Source organism: Orycteropus afer, unplaced genomic scaffold, assembly GCF_000298275.1.
Source record: "Orycteropus afer afer isolate SDZICR_OR568_19922 unplaced genomic scaffold, OryAfe1.0 scaffold00006, whole genome shotgun sequence".
NCBI classification, from domain to species: Eukaryota; Metazoa; Chordata; class Mammalia; order Tubulidentata; family Orycteropodidae; genus Orycteropus; species Orycteropus afer.
The window spans coordinates 606,817-625,458 of NW_006921593.1; the positions used below are offsets into that span (position 1 = coordinate 606,817).

Consider the following 18,642-nt stretch of genomic DNA (forward strand, 5'->3'; position numbering starts at 1 on the left):
AGTATTGTATTTACAAAGGGGTTCATATTTGTTGTTTGTACTGAGGCAGTAAATCTTAAAGAAGTAAATCACCCAGTCTCCTTTCTGAGGAGAGGTTGGTGGGTTTGAACTACCAGCCTTCTAGTTATCAGTCAAATGCCTGGGCACTAGGCCACCAGAGCACCTCCCCACCTGCCCTGGGAGGCCCTCATAAGGATTCTCAGGAGGCACTCAGCCAGCACTGAGTGTCTAGCCCTGGCATGCAGCACCCCCTGCTGGCTTCTTGGGAGATTCTCTGGGGTCCGTGAGGTCTGGTTTCCAGTTTACCTTAATTAAGGAAAACCTCGTGTGCCCCAGGCCTTGGGCCTTCGCAGTCCTTGATCCCTCCCCTCCTTAAGGAGAGAGAAGGAGGCTGGCCTCCAGGCTGGTCCTGGGACAACACAGCCACTCTTTGTTTTCCTGGAGCTCCTACTGAGAGCCATGCACTGTGATGGGCCCATTTATACCCATCCATCCATTCATCCATCCACCCACCCAGCCGTCCACCCACCCGGCCACCCACGAATACTCCCTGAGCAAGGAGTCCATGTACCGTGCCAGGCAGTGTGGGAACGGGGCACACACAACCCCTCCTTTAGGGAGCTCCAGTGAAATGGGGGCGAGTCGGGCATTACCCAAGTGGTCACAGATCTCTAATCTCAAGTAGTGGTGAGTGCACTAGGAAAAAGAACAGGGGGTCTGACGGTTCTGATGGGGCCCTGCTCCAACCTGGGGGGCCAGGAGAGATCGACTGAAATGGGCAGAAGAGGGTGAGAGGAGAGAACATTCCAGCAAAGGGAATGGTGGTCCCACTGGAGAGCGTGTGTGGCCGCAGCCAGGGGTGGGCAGATGTCACGAGGCCCATGTCCCCGCACACGTGTGGCCCCCCTGCACACACATGGCCCTGCCCCTGGCTCGGCCAACTCTGACTCTCTGCTCTTCTCCTGGCCCAGGTTCTCCTGCTGGAAGCCGCGGAACTACCCTCAGGCCCGGACAACGACCTTCCGGCCCCCCAGAGCACCCTGACACCCTGGAACGAGGACTTCCTCCCTGATGCCATCCCTCTCGCCCACCCTGGGCCCCGAAGGAGAAGGCCCACGGGCCCTGCCGGTGAGAGAGGCCTGCAGGACTCAGGCGGATGAGGGAGGCCCGGGACCCAGCTTCCCACGGCCACCAGCCTTTCGGCGGGTTTGGTTCAGCCCACGTGGCATTTTAAAAAATTGAGCCAACTGTTCTGGTTCCCTAGTGCCGCTCTGACAGAAATACACCACAAATGGGGTGGCCTTAACAAACAGGAGTTTATGGTTACAATTTGGAGGCTTTAAGTCCAAGTTCAAAGTGCTAGGCTCTAGGGGCTGGGTGAAAGCCCCTCAACCTTGGGGTCCAGCTCTGCTTCCTGCTCCCGGCCCACTGGAGCTAGAGGTGTTTCTTCACTCAGACAGCCGCTGGCTGCTGAGGCTGGAAGCCCCAAGGTTGACAAGTAAAAAGGCACAGTCCCAATGTTACCAAACCACACGGCAGGCCATTAACTTAAGTCCATTGTAAGTGTCAAGGTTGGCAGAGCATAGCAGGCTGCTGAGCAACGACACGGCTACATGCAGGGTCCAAGCGTGCCATAGGCTAGAGACCATTCCCAAGGCTTCTCCTTATATACGGGAAGCAGACCACATCCCAAAGGCAGCTACTCAGCTGCTTGTGGTAGATCCCACCATGGAGCTGATTGCCAGTCTCCTCAAGAGGAATAACGACCACCAGCTGCCCAGCCACTCAACCAGGCCCAGCCGAGTTGACACAAAAACATAACCACCACACCAACTTTTAAAAATTTGGAGAATTCACATGAAAATCAGGATGCCTGTCTTCACTTAAAAAACAAACAAGCAAACAAAAACCGTGGAAGATCTGGCCGTCTGAGGCTGGCAGTCCCCCAGGAGACAATTGGCTACAGCTAAGTTGCGGCTGGTAGGAGCTCTGGTAGTGTAGTGGCTAAGGCACTTGACTGCTAACCAGAAGACTGGTGGTTCAAACCCACTAGCCACTCCTCGGAAGGAAGGTTGGGCAATCCTACTTCCGTAGTGATACTGCCTCGGAAACCCAAGGAGGGGTCGCTATGAGTTAGGGCTGACTCGACGGCACATAACAACAACAACAACAAGTTGCGGCTGACCCTGCAGACCTGGCCCAAGCCCTGCAATCTGCCGCAGTCCCTCCTGTTTCCGACTGTCTTACAGTCCGGCTACTGTCCTCGTCACCCTTCCTGCCCCCCAGCATCTTCTCGGAGGCCTGCAGCCCAACCTCACCATCCTGGGGGTCACTTTCCCAGCCTCCCGTCACTTCCTGGTGGCTCCTTGCTGAACTCTCATTGGAGTCAGAAGACATCTGTCTCCTTTAAGTCAGGGATAGAAGTTTTCTCACTGCTGCTTTACTTAATAGTCTGGGCTCTGCCCTCTGGGCCTCAGAATGTAATAACATTGTAATGATAATAGTCACTGGTATTGAGTGTCTGCTTGGTGGCAGGCACTGTGCTGGGGTTTTACCCTTGGCAGATGTTTTAACTAGCACGTGTCAGTCCATTGGACCCAGGAGTGGAAGGCCAATGTCCATTCTCATTGGTCAGTATCTGCGCTGTGCCAGTTATTAAATATTTTATATTACCCTAGGCTGTAGAGGTATCATTGCTAATCATTGCAATAAGCTCATAAAGTTTAGGGTTACAGAGGAGAAAACCAAGGCTCAGAGAAGTTAAGTAGCTCTCCTGGGGTTGCATAGCAGGCCAGGGCCATCTGGCCTCGCTGATTCTCTGTCCCACCAGAGCCCTCTAGAGGTGATACCTCCTCCCCTCACCCTCTCCCGGTTGAGCCCAGTATCTTAGCATCCTCTTCTAGATTCAGGTCTTTGACCACTACACTTCCCTGCCTCTTCTGTCCTGTTTCTGTCCATGAGCCTGTCCTGGCAGAGTCTGACTTTCAGGCCAAGACCTGTGTGTCAGACAGGTGTCGTCCAGTGGGGTCCGGGACGAGAGGCTCCTTTTCTGAAGGGACTGGAGGTTGTGGGGGAAAAGGTGAACTCAGCTCTGCTACAGGGAGGGGCCACTGGGGACCCCATGTCACCTTGGGCCCCCCTGGTTTGTCCCTCTTGTTACTGTATCAAGGGCTCACCCTTAGAAGCCTGATCCATGCCCACCTTCTTCAAATCTTCCTTCTGGAACTAAGGAGGATGGCAGCTTCCCACCTCCCATGCTCCCAGGCCCCAAACCCTCTTGGTGGGTGGTGGGGATTGGCACTGTGTGTCAGGCCAAACGTTCTATCACAGGAAGGTGCAGTTCCAGAATATAGCCACCAGGTGGTGCACAAACCCCATTGTTGTTCCTAGGTGTCTTGGCGTTGGTTCCCACTCCCACACTTAACAGCTTGAAACACTTCCCGGTTCTGCCCCATCCTCACCATCATTACTGTTTGAGTCCATTGTTGCAGCCCCTGTGTCAGGCCATCTTGCTGAGGGTGTTCCTCTTTTTACTGACCCTACACATGGTTAAACTGGGGAGAGAGCCCAGCTGGAATCCCTGAGTGGTTGGAAGTGTCCTGTGTTCTTAGGTGCCAGCAGCCTGAGCCCAGCCCCTCCTCCCAGACCACAGAGTCCCGGGTCTGAGCCGGAAGCTCCTGCAATGCAGGTTGGCTCCATCAGTTCAACCAAAGTGCCCTGGGCCTCCTAGGTGGGCGGCCCTGAGGAGACAAGACCGTCCCTGGCCATTCCACTCCGTCTGTCTTCCCTCTCACCCATCCCTGGGGCCTGGAGATCCCGGAACCGGAGCTGGGTCCTTTGGAGCCCCAGTGACCATGCACTGGGGTCTCCAAGGAGGCCATGGGGTGGGGGGGATGTTACCACAGCTGTTTCTCTGACAATAGGAAGTGGTGTGAGGGAGGGATACTTGAATGTCCTGAGTGTGTGGTCCACCTGCTTCCAGCCTCTGTGACCTTGACCAACCGAGGGACTAAACCTTTCCAAGCTTCAGTTTCCTCGCCTGTAAAATGGGAACAAAAGTCCCTCTTGAGATTCATTGTTTGTTTAGTGCTGTCCGGTTGGTTCCGATTCATAGTGACGCCGTGTGACAGAGCAGAAGGGCCCCATAGATTTTCTTGGCTGTTGTCTTTTATGGAACCAGATTGCCAGGTCTTTCTCAGGTGGAACTTGGGTGGGTTTGAACTGCCAATCTTCTGGCTCACAGCTGAGTGCTTAGAAATTAACAGGGATAAAAGCGATCTATAAACTGTGATGACTGGCGCAAGGGGAGGGCAGGTCAACCAGACAGGCCAGACAGGCAGGGCTGGAGCCACTGGCAAGCAGCTTGGCCCAGGGTGTGTCTTAACTCATTCCCTCGCAGGGCCTCCTGGGCAGACGGGACCTCCAGGGCCAGCAGGGCCCCCAGGCTCCAAAGGTGACCGGGGCCAGACAGGCGAGAAGGGCCCAGCAGGGCCTCCCGGTAAGGACACCCTCTTTGGGAGGATCAGCTGGGCTTTCTCTCTCACTCACCAAGCAAGTGAGGTGTCCCGTACGCCCCTGATCTTGCTGGGGTGCTACCGCCCTCTTGGAGCTCTGGGTTCGCTCTTCCCACCCCCCATCTCTGCCCCCAACCCAGGGTCACAGTTAGATGGGCAGTCCTGGCCAGCCACGGGCCTGTCCTCTCTGCGTTAGCTGGACATCCCACCTTGTGGCCTCAGGAAGTTTCCAGAAGGCCCAGCAGAGAAGGCCTCCAGGAGCTCTGGGTGCAGGCATGGGCATGGGGCCTTGCAGGGGCCAGAGTCTTGTTCTCAGATCCCCCTCCCCAGCTCCTCCTGGGTCCTGTCAGGGAGTGACCCCCCAATCAAGGTAGGCGAACAGCAGGCCCACGCTGGTGCCCCTGCCCCAGGGCTCAGGCCCCTGGAAGAGGCAGCTGACCCTGCTCTTCAGGAGCCTCTGTGAGGGGAGTAGACTGACCCCCCATTGTCTTTTTCCCTCCTTCACGTCCCACCCCCACCCCTGAGCCCCTCCCTACTAGAGAAGAGAAAGTCATTTCACTTATATTCTGGGACATGCCCCGGGAGACTAGGGTCAAGAGGCCACCACTGACTGACTATGTGACCCTGGCCAGTCCTATCCCCTGCAAGCCGTCAGTTTCCCCACCTATAATGTCTCGGCTGCCAGGCCCAACCCCTCACAGCAACTCCTCTCAATTGCAGGGTTCTTGGGGCCACCAGGACCCCGTGGGCTCCCTGGAGAGACGGGGCAGCCCGGCCCGCCTGGCCCCCCTGGCCCCGCAGGCAGCCCTGGCCTCTCCACCCATGGCCCCCAAGGTGTCCTCTACTCCCTGCAGCCACCCACGGACAAAGACAGTGAGTGCACATGGGATGGGCTCGGTGGGCAGGACTTGGTTGCTGCCTCCCAGGGAAGTGGGGGAGGGTTAGGAGCGAGGGGGAAGTTTGTGGGGTGCAGTGTTGGACCCCCATTATTCTTGGCCCCAGAGTGGCCTATCCCTTCCTCAGTTTAGCCCCCTGTCCCCTCTGCTCGCTGGCCTGTCCTGGTCACCCCATTTGTGATGACAGCACCACAGAACATTGGTCCATCAGCACATGTTTATTGAGTACCTGTTATGTGTAAGGCACACGGGTTTGCTCCCAGCAGGAGCAAAACACCCCCCACTGCAGTCCTGGGCCTCCAGCTCAGTGGGTGGAGATGAGGGAACCTGCTTACATAGGGACAAGTGGGTGGAGCCTGGAGAGAGGTCACCTGGGCTGTCTGACTGTCCGTGGCTTGGTATGCGGTACGGTGTGGGCCCCAGGGAGGGGCAAGTGGGACTGGAGCCTGCAGGGCCTGGCACGTTCAGGCAGAAGCTGTGCTTGGTTCTCTCTGCCCTTGGCTGCTGGGCCACGTGGGCTCTTTTGAGCAGTGGGAGACAGTGTCTGCTGCCCAGTGGGATCCAGGTGCCTGCCCACTCGAGCCTGAACCCCTACAGCCCCCTCTGCTCTCCCCACAGGCGGAGACTCACAGCTGGCATCTACAGTTGTGGACACGGTGCTGGCGGGTGTCCCGGGGCCCCGGGGTCCCCCAGGGCCACCAGGTAAGGGAGAACAGCATGCCAGGCTGGCCTGGATTGGGGCACCCCCTCCTGTGCTTGACCAAGGAGGCTGAGGCCAGCTGGGGGTCCCTGGCCTTGGCTGAGTGCTAGGGACCAGTCTGCCCCATCACCCCGGGCTGCCCGCTCCCCTTTGTCTTGGGCTCAGTGCATACGTGAAGAGGTGCTAGGCTGTCCTTGCGTGGGCCAGAGCAGGCAAGCACTGGGGCCACAGAAGGCCAGGCCAAGGCGGTGGCATGGGGTCAGCATTGGGGCCCTCAGGGAAGTGGTGGAGGAGGTCTAGTGACAGGCGAGCAGGCCCCAGCCAGTACGGCCCAACCCCAAAGTCTCAGAATGAGCCTGGCCTCCTGATCTGACCCTCCTCCTCCTCGGAGCTTCACTGGGGAGGAGGAAGAGTGTGGCTGGATTGGCTGCCCTCTTTGACCCCACTGGCTGGCCACCCAGCTGTGTGAATGCCGTGTCTGATGGCGTGCTACTGGTGGTTGAATGAATGAGCCCCAGAGGCTGGGAGCCAGCTGGCTGGCAGGGCGCCTCACTGCAGCTCCAGGCCCGAGGACTCGTTCCCTGTCATTCACTTATCCTGTCACGTATTTGAGAAATGTGTACTGGGCAAGGCTCCAGGTTCCTAGAGTCTCTCGTGACTAAGGCGAGGATTCCCGTCCATGTGGCACAGCCTAGCTTTCTACAGGAAACGGAAAGGTGGTCCGTGAGCAGCAGAGCGGGCCAGGGGGCTGGCGTGGGGAGCCCGCTGCTGCGGTCAGGGCAGGCCTCACTCCAAAGGTGAATTTGAACAAATGCTTGACAAAGGTGAAACATGAGCATAAGCTATCTGGGAACTTCTGGAAGCTTTGCTGTGGCCTCGGAGCACCCTGACTATGGGGAGGTATTCATTTGTTTGTTGACTAGACTGAGCCTGGTCTGCACCACACCACCCCTTTTCCTGCACGCACAGGGGTGCACTCCAGCCCTGGGCACACAGGGGCCACTGAGAACAGAGGCTCTTCCTCAGAGCTGACCTGCAGAGGGGCCCGACACATGGAATCAACCCCTGCCTCTGCCTCAGACCCAGCCTGCCCCTCTGGTCCTCCCTGGCCCTCAGGGAGACAGACATGCAAACCAATGGGAGCAGTGGGTGGAGAGTGGTTGGTGGGGTAGGTGCTGGAAGACTTCCTGGAGGAGGTGATGCTCAGCCTAAAACTAATAGGAAAGGGCTGGCTAGGGAAGGTAGGAGGCTCGGGAAGGGCTTTCCAGGAGGAAGGAACAGTCCTTCAAAGACTCAGGCAGAGGAACTTTTCAGGGGGCATCTGGGGAGATGAGGGTGGGGAGGGGCCTGGTTGGACTTGCGTGGCTGGAAGCTGACGCTGGGTGGCCACACGGAGGATGATGGTCAAGAAGCTGTTATCATGACCCAGACAATGTGGGTGGCCTCTGAGGGGTCAAGTCCAAGGTTCTGAGGAGGGGTGGGGTGGGGAGATTCACCAGGGGACTAATTGTGATGGGAGCGGGGAGTCCACGCTGATGGCCTCCATGGTCTCCCAGCTCTTAGGCTTGGGATGGCACATGGGTCCAGCCCTGGGAGGAGGAGCTGGATGAGGTGTGGGGGCGCTGCGGGGGGCTTGGGTCATAGATGGGATGCTCTGGGGGCAGCTCAGGTGAGGAGTCGGGGTGTGGAGGTGCAGTGTGGGGACTCCTTCCATGCTCCCATTCAACAACATTCGACAAACCTTTGTCACCTGTGGGAGACAGACCCAGGGTAAGCGCTGAGGCAGGAAGGTAGGGAGTGTTTGTCTCCAGGGCTAATGAGGTGGGTAGTGGCCTTCTCTGGCCCTTCTGACCACCTGTGACTCTTGTCAACAGGTCCCCCTGGACCACACGGCCCCCCAGGGCCCCCAGGTGCTCCCGGATCCCAGGTAAGGACTTTCCCAATTCTGGCCAACAAGGATGGGGGCCGGGAGGGCATTGTCTCCCCAAGAAAGGTAGAGCCAGACCTCTTTGCACCAGGGGCGTCTCAGGAAGGAAGCAGCCCTCGGCCCCAGGCAATCTGGCCAGATTTTGGGTTGCAGCCTCCCCTTGCTGCCCACTCTCCCTGTGCCAGTCTCTTGGACGAAACGGTTAGCTTCATTTCTATTGTGTGGATGTGTTAACTGAGACCCGAAGAGTGGGACTGTTACAGGGAGGAAAAGAGGGGAGACGCTGGTGGCCATGCCTGTGCCGCTGTCCCCCAGCCTGCGCTGCCTGGGCTGCAGGAGCCAGGGGCTGATGTCACAGTGGACAATGAGGGTGGCCCTTCTTTCTCCTCTGAGCAGGGCAGACAGACCTGGGTTTGAAGCCCAACTCTGCCATTTTCCAACTGGGTGAGTCTGAGCAAGTCTGAGCCTCAGTTTCCCCATCTGTGAAATGAGGATAGTCTCACCCAGGCAAGACTGTTGGGAGAAGGAAATGGAATAATTGATATAAAATGCCCAGCCCATTGTTGTTGTAATATGCCATTGAGTCGGACCCGACTCATAGCAACCCCTTCTTGGGTTTCCGAGGCGGTATCACTACGGAAGTAGATTGCCCCATCTTCCTTCTGAGCCCAGCTCATAGGAGACCCCAAAACAAAAAACCCATTGCCTTTGAGTCGATTCTGACTCATAGTGACCCTGTAGGGCAGAAGAGAGGTGCCTCCACAGGGTTTCCAAGGCTGTAAGTGTTTACAGGAGCAGACTGCCTCATCTTTCTCCTGCAGGGCATCTGGTTGGTTCAAACTGGGAGCTCTGGTAGCGTAGTGCCTAAGGCATCTGACTGCTAACCAGAAGGCTGGCGGTTCAAACCCCTCAGCCCCTTCTTGGAAGGAAGGTTGGGCAATCTACTTCCATAGTGATACTGCCTCAGAAACCCAAGGAGGGGCTGCTAAATGGGGCAAGGTGATGGAGAGCCAGCTCTGAAAGATAATGGGTGACAGGTGTGAGGAGGTGAGCATAAGGTGAGACCAAGGAACCAGGAGGCGCAGCTGTGCAAGGACCTTGAGAAAGAACATTCTGGAAAGAGGAAAGAGTGGGTGCAAAGGCCCTGAGGCAGGAGCACAGATGAGGCTGAGGAGTGGGGAGGAGAGGCACCGAAGTGGGGGCAGGGAACGCACTGAGTTTCCGGAGAGGTTTCCATGATTGATACCTTTAAAAGGCCCCTCTGGTTGCCCTGGAAGGAAGGTGGTGGTGGAGGAGAGTAAGGCTGGCAGACGGGAGGAGGCCGTGGGGAAGGAGGTGGAGATGTGACAATGGCCTGCATTGAGGTCATGGCGGTGGAAATGGAAAAGTGAATGGACGTGTTTTGGAAGTGGAGTTGACCACTCTGGCCAATGGGATCAATTTGTGGGTGATGGGAAGGGGAGCTCTAGGTTCACTTCCAGGTGTCTGCCTCAAGCAACTAGGAGGACCCTGGAGCCATTTCCTGAGAAGGGGAAGACTGAGAGGGCAGGACTGGGGACATCCAAGAGTTCCACTTTAGACAGGTGGAGGGGGACTGAGTGGAGGTGTTATAGAGGGCAGTGGGGCACACGGTTCTGGAGCTCTGGGCACTGTCTGGCCTTGGCACCACCGCTGATAGCAATGCCATACAGGGGACTCTCACGAGTGTCCTTTATACTCCCTGCTTTGGGGGGGGCCTGCTCCCCAATGCTGGGGGACATACGCTTTGCTATTCTTTTCCCTTTGGCCTGTGATAGCCAAACTCGTTGCCCTGTTTCATAGATGGAAAGACTGAGGCCTCGGCTGGGCCCAAGACCATATCCCAGCCAGTGGAGGCAGCTCCAGGACCTGGAGCCCACCTCATCTCTCCCCTAACCCCCAGTCTAGATATCTCCACATATTCCCCCTTCTGTCCTGTCTTCCAACCCTTGAGCTCTGTGTGAGAAGGCCAAGGAGTTGGGTGAGGGTGAGCAGGGCCTGACTAGCTTTGTTGGGTTTTCTGCAGGGCCTGGCTGGAGAGCGGGGCATGACGGGGCCAACTGTAAGTGTGGGTCTATGTGGACAGGCCTGGGGTGCCCAGGGCTACTCCCTCTGTGGGGCAGTGGGCTCTGATGAGGGCCCGGGGTACCAGGTGGGAACCTGTCCTGGGCAGCCTTGCCTGAGTCTAGACTCACAGCTTTCCCCAGCTTGGCCTTGTCCAGCCTGGTCAGGATGAGGCGGGGGGAGGGAAAGGGGTAACCAGTGTCAGTCCAAGCTGCCCAACTGAGAAGATGTGACCTTGGGGGGCCCCTCACTGGGGGTGTATCAGAAAGGGCTGACCTAGCCTCCTGTGGGGTGTTGAGGAGACAGGAGGCTTGGATGAGAGTCCTATGGTCTCCTCTAAAGAGCCTGGGCCCCTGGGGCAACTCTGTGTGTGACCCTGGGTTCCTGGTCAATGTCCCCTGTGACCTGAGTCCCTGGCTCAATGTCCTGTGTGACCTGGGTCAAGGTGTTTTATAACCTGGGCCTGTGTCAGATTACCCAATAATCAAGGTAAGCCGGAGCACACTTGTGCTTACTTACTCATCTGTAGTGAGTGATTTCACATTTTGTCACTACACCAAAGTCTGCTTCTAAGTATGGCTGGCTGGCTGTCTCCCAACTCCATAGCACCTTCTGGAGTCAAAGCCTCTTCTCAGGGTTACAGTTCCTGGAGGCAAGTCTTTGCTTACTTAATTAATCACTCACACATCATGTGAAATTGAGCTCTGGTAGCATAGTGCCTAAGGCATTTGACTGCTAAGCAGAAGGCTGGTGGTTCAAACCCACCAGCCACTCCTCGGAAGGGAGACTGGGTGATCTATTTCTGTAAAGCTAATCGACTTGACAGCAGGAAGACTGGGCAATCTACTTCCATAAAGATACCACCTCGGAAACCCCAGGATCCGTCACTATGAGTCGGAACCGACTTGAGGGCAGTGAGTCTGGTTTCGGACAGGTTAGTAGTAAGCGTAACTGAGCTCATGCTTACCTTGTTTCCTGGGTACTCTGTCTTGCCCTGGGCCCCTGAATCAATGCTCTGTGTGACCTGGAAAGTCTCTTCCCTTCTCTGAACTTCCCAGACGTAAGAGGCTGAGACCAGCTGCTCTCTAATTACCCTTCTTGGAAGCAAGACATTATGACCCTTAGCTCCTGCCCAAGGCCAAGGTGTCCTAGCCGGCTGCCTTATGTGAGAGGCATAGGGCAGGTGAGAAGGAACTCTGGGCTGGCCACACAGAGACAGGTTCCCATCTATAGTTGAAGTTTCAACAGCAACCTGCTTAGACTGGGCCTTATTGTCCCCTTTGTTGGAACTGGCAGCGAAGGCTCAGGGAGGTTAAGTAACTTGCCCAAGGTCACACAGCCTCACCACTGGGCAGAGACAGGATTCAGACTCAACATGTCTGCTCCAAAGCCATGCCTCCTCCCATGTTTCTGCCTGATAGCAGGTAACAATGGTGAGCACCTTCACAGCGCTTTTGGTGCCAGGCTGTATTCTAAGCTCGTTAAAAGTGTTGATTCACTTGATCTTCCTAATAACTCGATGAGGTCAAAACCCAAACCAAACCATTGCCACTGTGTCGATTCCAACTCATAGCTACCCTCATGGGATTTCCAAGGCTACAAGTCTTTGCAGAGGCAGACTGCCTCATCTTTCTCCCGCAGAGTGGCTGGGTGGGTTCAAACCACTGACCTTTTGGTTAGCAGCTGAATGTCTTAACCATCATGCCACCAAAAGCAAACACTGCCATCGAGTCAATCCGACTCATAGCGACCCCTCCTTGGGTTTCTGAGGCAGTATCTCTACGGAAGTAGATTGCCCAACCTTCCTTTCGAGGAGTGGGTGGTGGGTTTGAACCACCAGCCTTCTGATTAGTGGTCAAATCTCCTTTATCACCTACTTTAGAGAGGAGGAAACCGAAGCCCAGAGAGTGAAGTAACGTGCTGCAGGTTGCACAGTGGACAGCGGCCACAGAAATGTTATTGTGAGTCAGCCAAGGTAATTCTGACTCACAGCAGCCCTGCAGGACAGGCCACGACTGCCACAGAGTTCCTCAGGCTGTGATCTTATGGGAATAGATTGACAGGTCTTTTCTCCCACGAAATTGCTGGTGGATTCAGAATGCCGACCTTTCAGTTAGCAGCTGAGTGCTTAACCATTGCGCCACTAGGGCTCTGATCTTACCAGTTCCATTTTAGACACAGAAAGGGCACCCTGAGAGGCAGGAGGCCTATTCCCTGAAGAGCTGAGATGTGAACTTGCAAGTTCCAAGCCTGGATGCCCTCCTGCCCCAGGAGCAGAACTAAGCCCTTAGCGCTAACCTTAGGCACATCTCCATGCCAGGCTACGCAGAGGGTACTCAGAGCCGCAGCCCAGGTCGGGAGCCCATGCTGGTCTGAGTGTCACTGTTAATGTCCAGGGTCCCCAGCACCAGGTCCCCAGGTCCTGCCTGCCCAGTGTGCCTCTCTGACTCCCTGACAGCCTCGGAGGTCTGGCCAAGACACTGAAGAGGGTGGAAAGGTGGCCCTACCCCCTTACTGACTACTGACCCAGGGTTTTGCTTCCTAGGGAGAGCCTGGCGTGAAGGAAGAAGACGGAGAGAAGGCCACAGAGGTAAAGTATGCCTTAGGTCCTGGGGGTAGGAGCCATTCTGCACACATGAGGTGCCTGGGGCTGATACAACGAAGAAGCCCACACTGAGTGGCTTATAAGACATTCACGATGTCTCATTGTTCTGGGGGCGTCTGAGATCAGAGTGTCAGCTGTGCTGGCTCCATCTGAGGGCTTGGAGCACGAATCTGTTCTGTGGCACACTCCTAGCTTCTGGTGACGGCTGGCGGTCCTTAGCTTTCCCACTTCTGTCTCCATCTTCTGTCTGTGTGTCTCTGTGCTTTCTCTTTCATAAGGACATCAGATTAGGACCAGCCCTGCTCCAGTATGACCTCATGTTTATGGATAACATCTTCAAAGACCCTATTTCCAAGGAGCTCTGGTGATAACAGTACCTAAGGCATTTGACTGCTAACCAGAAAGTTGGTGGTTCAAACCCACCAGCCACTCTGCAGAAGAAAGATGGGGCAGTCTACTTCTGTAAAGATTTACCACCTCGCAAACCCAGTGGGGGTCTCTATGAGTCAGGATCAACTCGATAGCAGTGGGTATTTCCAAACAAGGTCACATTCACAGGTATCAGGGGTTAAGATTTCAACATCTCCTTTTGTCACATACAAGTCAGTCATTGACAGAAGACATCTCTCTTCTAACGCGGTGGGATGCTTTTTGTTTTCTTCTGTTTTGTTGTTAGTGACATTAATCTAAACATGACAGGTGTGACATGTCATACCAGCCAAAGGCACCTGTTTTGCTGCTGATGCCTGGCACTAGGTTGGCCAGGAACTAGCCTAGTCTCACCACCATTTTTCTTTTCAAAGAGACCTTGACACCTGTCTTCCCAGTAATTCAGCATCCTGTCTCGGCTCATCCATGAGTCTCAATGCACGAGATCTTTTGCCCATGTGTAGACCAGGCCCCTGAAATGTATGTAGCCTTGATCACCGTGCCTTCCTACTTAAAACGAGGAACAGTCGCTCCCCATCTCTTTCTCTTGCCTGGTGTGGCCACATGCAGCCTGCCCTGGGCCTGCCCTGCAGGGTTCACTTGAATGGGGAGTGAATGAGTGAAAGACTAGACTTGGGCTGTGTGCCAGGAGGAAACAAACAAAGCATCTCCACCTATGGAGCCCTGTGCTCAGCGTTCTGCCCCCACTACAGTGTCTTCTGGAAAGAAGGGCATGACGGGGAACAGCCCAGCGGCTGGGGTGGAAGGAAAAGCCCAGGTTCAAGGCCAACAGGTCTGAGCTTGAAGCCCAGGTCGGCCACTTGCAGGTTGTGTGTCCACAGGGATGTTGGTGATTCTCTCTGCACTTCAGACTCCTTATCTGTGAACAGAATAGTAGATGTACAATAAGTGGTGGCTGTTTGTAGTGACAGTGGTGACAGGTGGGAGGAGGTGAGGAGGGCTGGGAGGACACAGCCTGGGCATCAGGATGGCCGTACTCCATTCCGGAAGCTGGCCCTGACCCGGCCCGTTTCCCACCTGCCAGGGCGAGGGGGTGCAGCAGCTCCGGGAGGCCCTGAAGATCCTGGCGGAGAGAGTGCTTATCCTGGAGCACATGATTGGGATCCATGGTGAGTGTGGGGGTCTGGGGACTGGCAGGCGCACCCCGGCCACCCAGCTGGGACACTCCCTCCCTCTCACCCCTCTCCCTCCTTCTCGCCTCTCTCGCTCCCTCCCTGCTGCCCCTGGAGCTCAGAGGTCTCCCTGCCTCAATGACCCCTCCACTCGGCTGCCAGATGGTCTTCACAGTCTGACCACGTCCCTCCCCTGCTTAAAGACCCTTCCCAGTGGCTTCCCAATGCCCAGAGCACCATCCAGGCTCATCAACTGAACTCAAGTCCCTCCCAAACACAGCCCTATGCCCAGTGACACAGACTTGGCACTCAAACATCCCAGGGACCTTCCTACCTTTTCTTCCTTTGCTCAGGCTGGTCTCTCTTCTGGTCAACCCTGACTCATACTCAAGCCTGATTCCAAGGCCTCTGTCTCGTGAGCCCCTCCTGAGCTCTCCTTTCTGTCCCCACAGTGCTCTACTGAGCCTTCTGTCCAGTGTGTGGTGCTGTTTCCATGTCTTTCCTGGCAAGCTGGGAGCCCCTTTGTCAGGGGTGGTGACTGATGCCTTTCTTCCAGTCTACATTTGTTGAAGACTGTATGAATGAATGAGTGGGTGATCGAATGGATTGATGAAACGGTGAGTGTATGGATGAATGAATGGATGAATGAATGGATACATGGGTGAATGGATAGGTGAGTGAAAGGATGCATGGCTGAATGAATGGGTGGATAGATGAATGGATGGATGAATGAATGGGTACATAGGTGAATGAATAGATGCATGGGTGGATGAATGGATACATGAGTGATGGATGGATACATGAATGAATAGATATATGGGTGAATGGATGGATGCATGGGTGGCTGGATGAGTGAATGAATGGATGCATGGATGGATGGGCAGATGGATGAATGCATGAGTGAATGGATGCAAAGGTGAATGAATGGATACATGAGTGGATGGATGGATACATGGGTAAATGGATGGATGGATGGGTGAATGAATGGATTCATGGGTGAATAGAGAGTTGCGTGAGTAAATAAATGGGTGTTTGAGGAGCCCAAAGCCCCTGGTGTATTGCCTTGTCCTTGCAGGCACAGGGCCTCTCTCTCTGGCCAGGGTCCAGAAGCAAAGACCCCTCTGAGTGTTCTTAAGGCCTGTGCTAAGCCCATCCTCCTCCTTTGCTCCTAGATCCCTTGGCCTCCCCAGAGGGGGGTTCCGGCCAGGATGCCACCCTAAGGGCCAACCTCAAGATGAAGCGAGGTGGCCCCTCAGCTGACGGTGCCCTTGCTGCCCTGCTTGGTCCGGCCCCTGGGCAGAAGAGTGCTGGCAGTGCCAGTGGGAGGAAGTAAGAGCCCAGCTGTCCAGGACAACCCCGGCCCCGGTGGGAGACCCAGCCCTACAGCCTGTGCCACTACTGGTTTCTGAAGAAGCCCCAAGTGGGGTGGGGCTGGGCTCTGGGCATGAACGGTTGTGAGGGACACTGGCTCCCAGGGCCTGGGGGCCTTGGGAACAGATGGTACCTCCAGGAGCAGGGTCTGGAGAGGATCAGCCAGCTCAGCACACCCTCCCCTTGCTCCTCCCCCCCCACCCCTGCTGGAGATGGGGTCTGGGTGGGCTGGGAGATGGACATGAGAATAATCATTAATACCCATCATTTATTGAGCCCCTGCTATGTCTGGGCCTGTACAGGGAGCTGTACATACATTGTCTCATTTAATCCTTAGGAGGTAAGCTTCCCATCTTCACTTTGCACAGCAGGGAGACAGGCTCAGAGGGTATGAATAACCTGTCCCCAGCTGGGTCAGGATTCGAACCCAGGCCTCTCAGCTCCAGTGTTCTTTCTATTCTACCAGCTCCTCCTCTTAGAAGCAAACGCAGACTGGAGGGACGCAGGGCTGGCACTCCCCTCCTGCCAGCAGGAAGGACAATAGGGCCTGCCCAGTCCACCCTGGGCCACAGGGTCCTGAGTCTCCATTCCTCAGCCTCCTTCTCCAAAGCCTGGAGTTTGCTCCTCAGGCTCAGATGGCCTGGCCTGTAGCTACTCTCCAAGGCCAGGGAGACCTGGAGTGAGCCCACCACAGTCCCGTGGACTCAGGAACCATGCGAGAGGAGTGTTGTGGGTGCAAGAGCCTGAACCAGGCTGGCGTCACCCATGGCCGCCTCCCACTCTTGTCATTGAATCCACTCACCTGCATCTGCGGCCAGGCCCTGCCAGACCCCTCCCAGCTCTGAGCCAGAAAGAAGGAAGATTTCATGGGAACAGGCACCCTGGAGAGTGATGTCAGGGGGCATATAGCACCTTGCTCCTCCCCAGTTAGACTGCCTCTGGGCAATCTGTATGGACTGCTGTTTCTCAGCAAGTCCAATGTCCCCTAAACCACTAAAAAAATGGAATGCTTTTGGGGCCAGGCCGTGCCTGGGAGAAGTGCTCCTGTTCCTCAGACACAGGGGTGGCCCCATCCCACTGCATCTCTCAAAGCTCCTCTCGGACCATGAGCTCCTTGTGACCAGCCCACACCAGGTGCTCCTCTCTCTCTGGCCAGGACCCTAGACTCTGCGATGGCAGCAAACTCTAAAGTCCTAGTGCCCCCGGCACGTGTCCCCACATAGCAGGGGCAACTTGTCTCAGTTCTTGGTGCTTGTGTGAGGCTGTGGGCTGGTCCCGCTGGGCCCTGACTGCCCCTCCCTGAGGCAGGTCTGCCTGCAGCCACTCTGTCTCCAAGCAGGGTGGTCACAGGCGGGTGACGCTCTGACATTAAAGGTGCTCTCCCCACTGTGGACTCTGGCGTCATGTGTCAGCGGCGACAGCATGCGTGTGGCGGTGGGCTGTGCTGTGTCCTGCTGGACCTCAGGAGGACTCGGGCTGGGATTGCCAGGAGCCAAAGCGACCACAGGGTCTAAGAGGTGGGACCCTGGGGAAGGAGGTGGCCAGGAGAGTGAGCGAAGCCTATGCAGCCCCCTCAGAGGCCTGTTGTCCAGCAGGGCCACATCCAGGGTGGGCCTGGCCCCCAGCTCTGCAAGCCCGGCTGTGGAAGGAGTTCAAAGTGAGGGAAGATACCTCAGGACTCTGAGCAGAGGGCCCTCTAACTCCCAGCCCCCTGCCCCAGGCTTGAGGTCAGGGACATTTTCTCCTTTCTGGTGCCCCAGGGAAGGAGTTCTGGTAGCACAGTGCCTAAGGCATCTGACTGCTAACCAGAAGGTTGGAGGATCAAACCCACCAGCCACTCTGTGGAAGCAAGAGTGGGCAATCTACTTCTGTAAAGATTTACCACCTTGGCAACCAAATAGGGGTCGCCATGAGTCGGAATTGACTCGATGGCAGTGAGTTTGCTTTTGGTTTTGGTGCCCAAGGAAGCCGCATGCTCTAGTTGGGAGCCTGAGGGACAACTCTGAGTCCCAGAGTGTTGCTGGGTCACCCTATGACCACCATTTAGATGTGTTAAGTGTCTACTGTGTGCCCCAAACCCAGCAACAAACCAGAGCCATACCCCCACTGGGAGCTGGCTATCTGGTGGGTAGATGGATGTTTCCAGTTACCATGGAGTCAGTTACCATGGAGTCAGTTCCAATTCATGGCAACCACAGGTATAGTGACTCAGAGGCACAAATGGTGAAGCACTCAGCTACTAATTGAAGGGTTGGTGGTTCTAACCCACCTAGATGTGCTTCTGAAGAAAGGCCTAGTGAGGGGCCTTAAACCCTATGGAGTAGTTCTTCCCCACTGTTGTTAGGTGGCATAAGTCAGTTCGGACTCACCCCATGTACAATAGAACGAAACATCGCCCATCCTCACATTCATTGCCGTGTTTGAGCCCATCATTGCAGCCACTGTGTCAGTCCACCTTGTTGAGGGTCTTCCTCTTTTGTGCTGACTACTTTACCAAGCATAATGTCCTCCTTCAGGGACTGGTCCCTCCTGATAACAGGCCCAAAGTACGTGAGATGAAGTCTCACCATCCTCACTTCTAAGAAGGCTTTTTGTCCTTCTTCCAAGATAGAGTTTTCTGCTCTTCTGGCAGCCCATGGTGTGTTCAATGTTCTTCCAACACCACGACTCAAATGCATCCATCCTTCATCCATCTGCCTTATTCACTGTCCAGCCTTTGCATGCATCTGAGGCAATGGAAAATACCATGTCAGGTGCACCTTAGTCCTCAAAGTAACATCCATAAACTGGAAGAGATCCACACACATGTCCATTGTAAGAAAGGCAACCCAGTGGAATGTGGAAACTACCAAGCAATATCATTAATATCACACTGGACTAAAATTTTGTTGAAGACATTTCAAAAACAATTGCAGCAGTATATTCATAGGGAACTGCCAGAAATTTAAGCTGGATTCAGAAGAGGACATGGAACAAGGGATTTTG

The 18,642-nt window shown here is 55.5% G+C and overlaps 1 protein-coding gene across 1 annotated transcript in view; it reads left to right on the forward strand.

The window, feature by feature from the left end:
- The window catches only part of COL26A1 (collagen type XXVI alpha 1 chain), a 219,836-nt gene extending 204,217 nt beyond the window's left edge, over nt 1-15,619 (forward strand). Inside the window, exons 5-13 of the mRNA XM_007942321.1 lie at nt 972-1,128; nt 4,400-4,498; nt 5,235-5,387; nt 6,029-6,112; nt 7,985-8,037; nt 10,082-10,117; nt 12,665-12,709; nt 14,199-14,283; nt 15,459-15,619. Of these exons, the coding sequence (XP_007940512.1) occupies nt 972-1,128; nt 4,400-4,498; nt 5,235-5,387; nt 6,029-6,112; nt 7,985-8,037; nt 10,082-10,117; nt 12,665-12,709; nt 14,199-14,283; nt 15,459-15,619 (873 nt within the window). The remainder of the gene's footprint in view (nt 1-971; nt 1,129-4,399; nt 4,499-5,234; nt 5,388-6,028; nt 6,113-7,984; nt 8,038-10,081; nt 10,118-12,664; nt 12,710-14,198; nt 14,284-15,458) is intronic.
- The last annotated feature ends 3,023 nt before the right edge of the window (nt 15,620-18,642 follow it).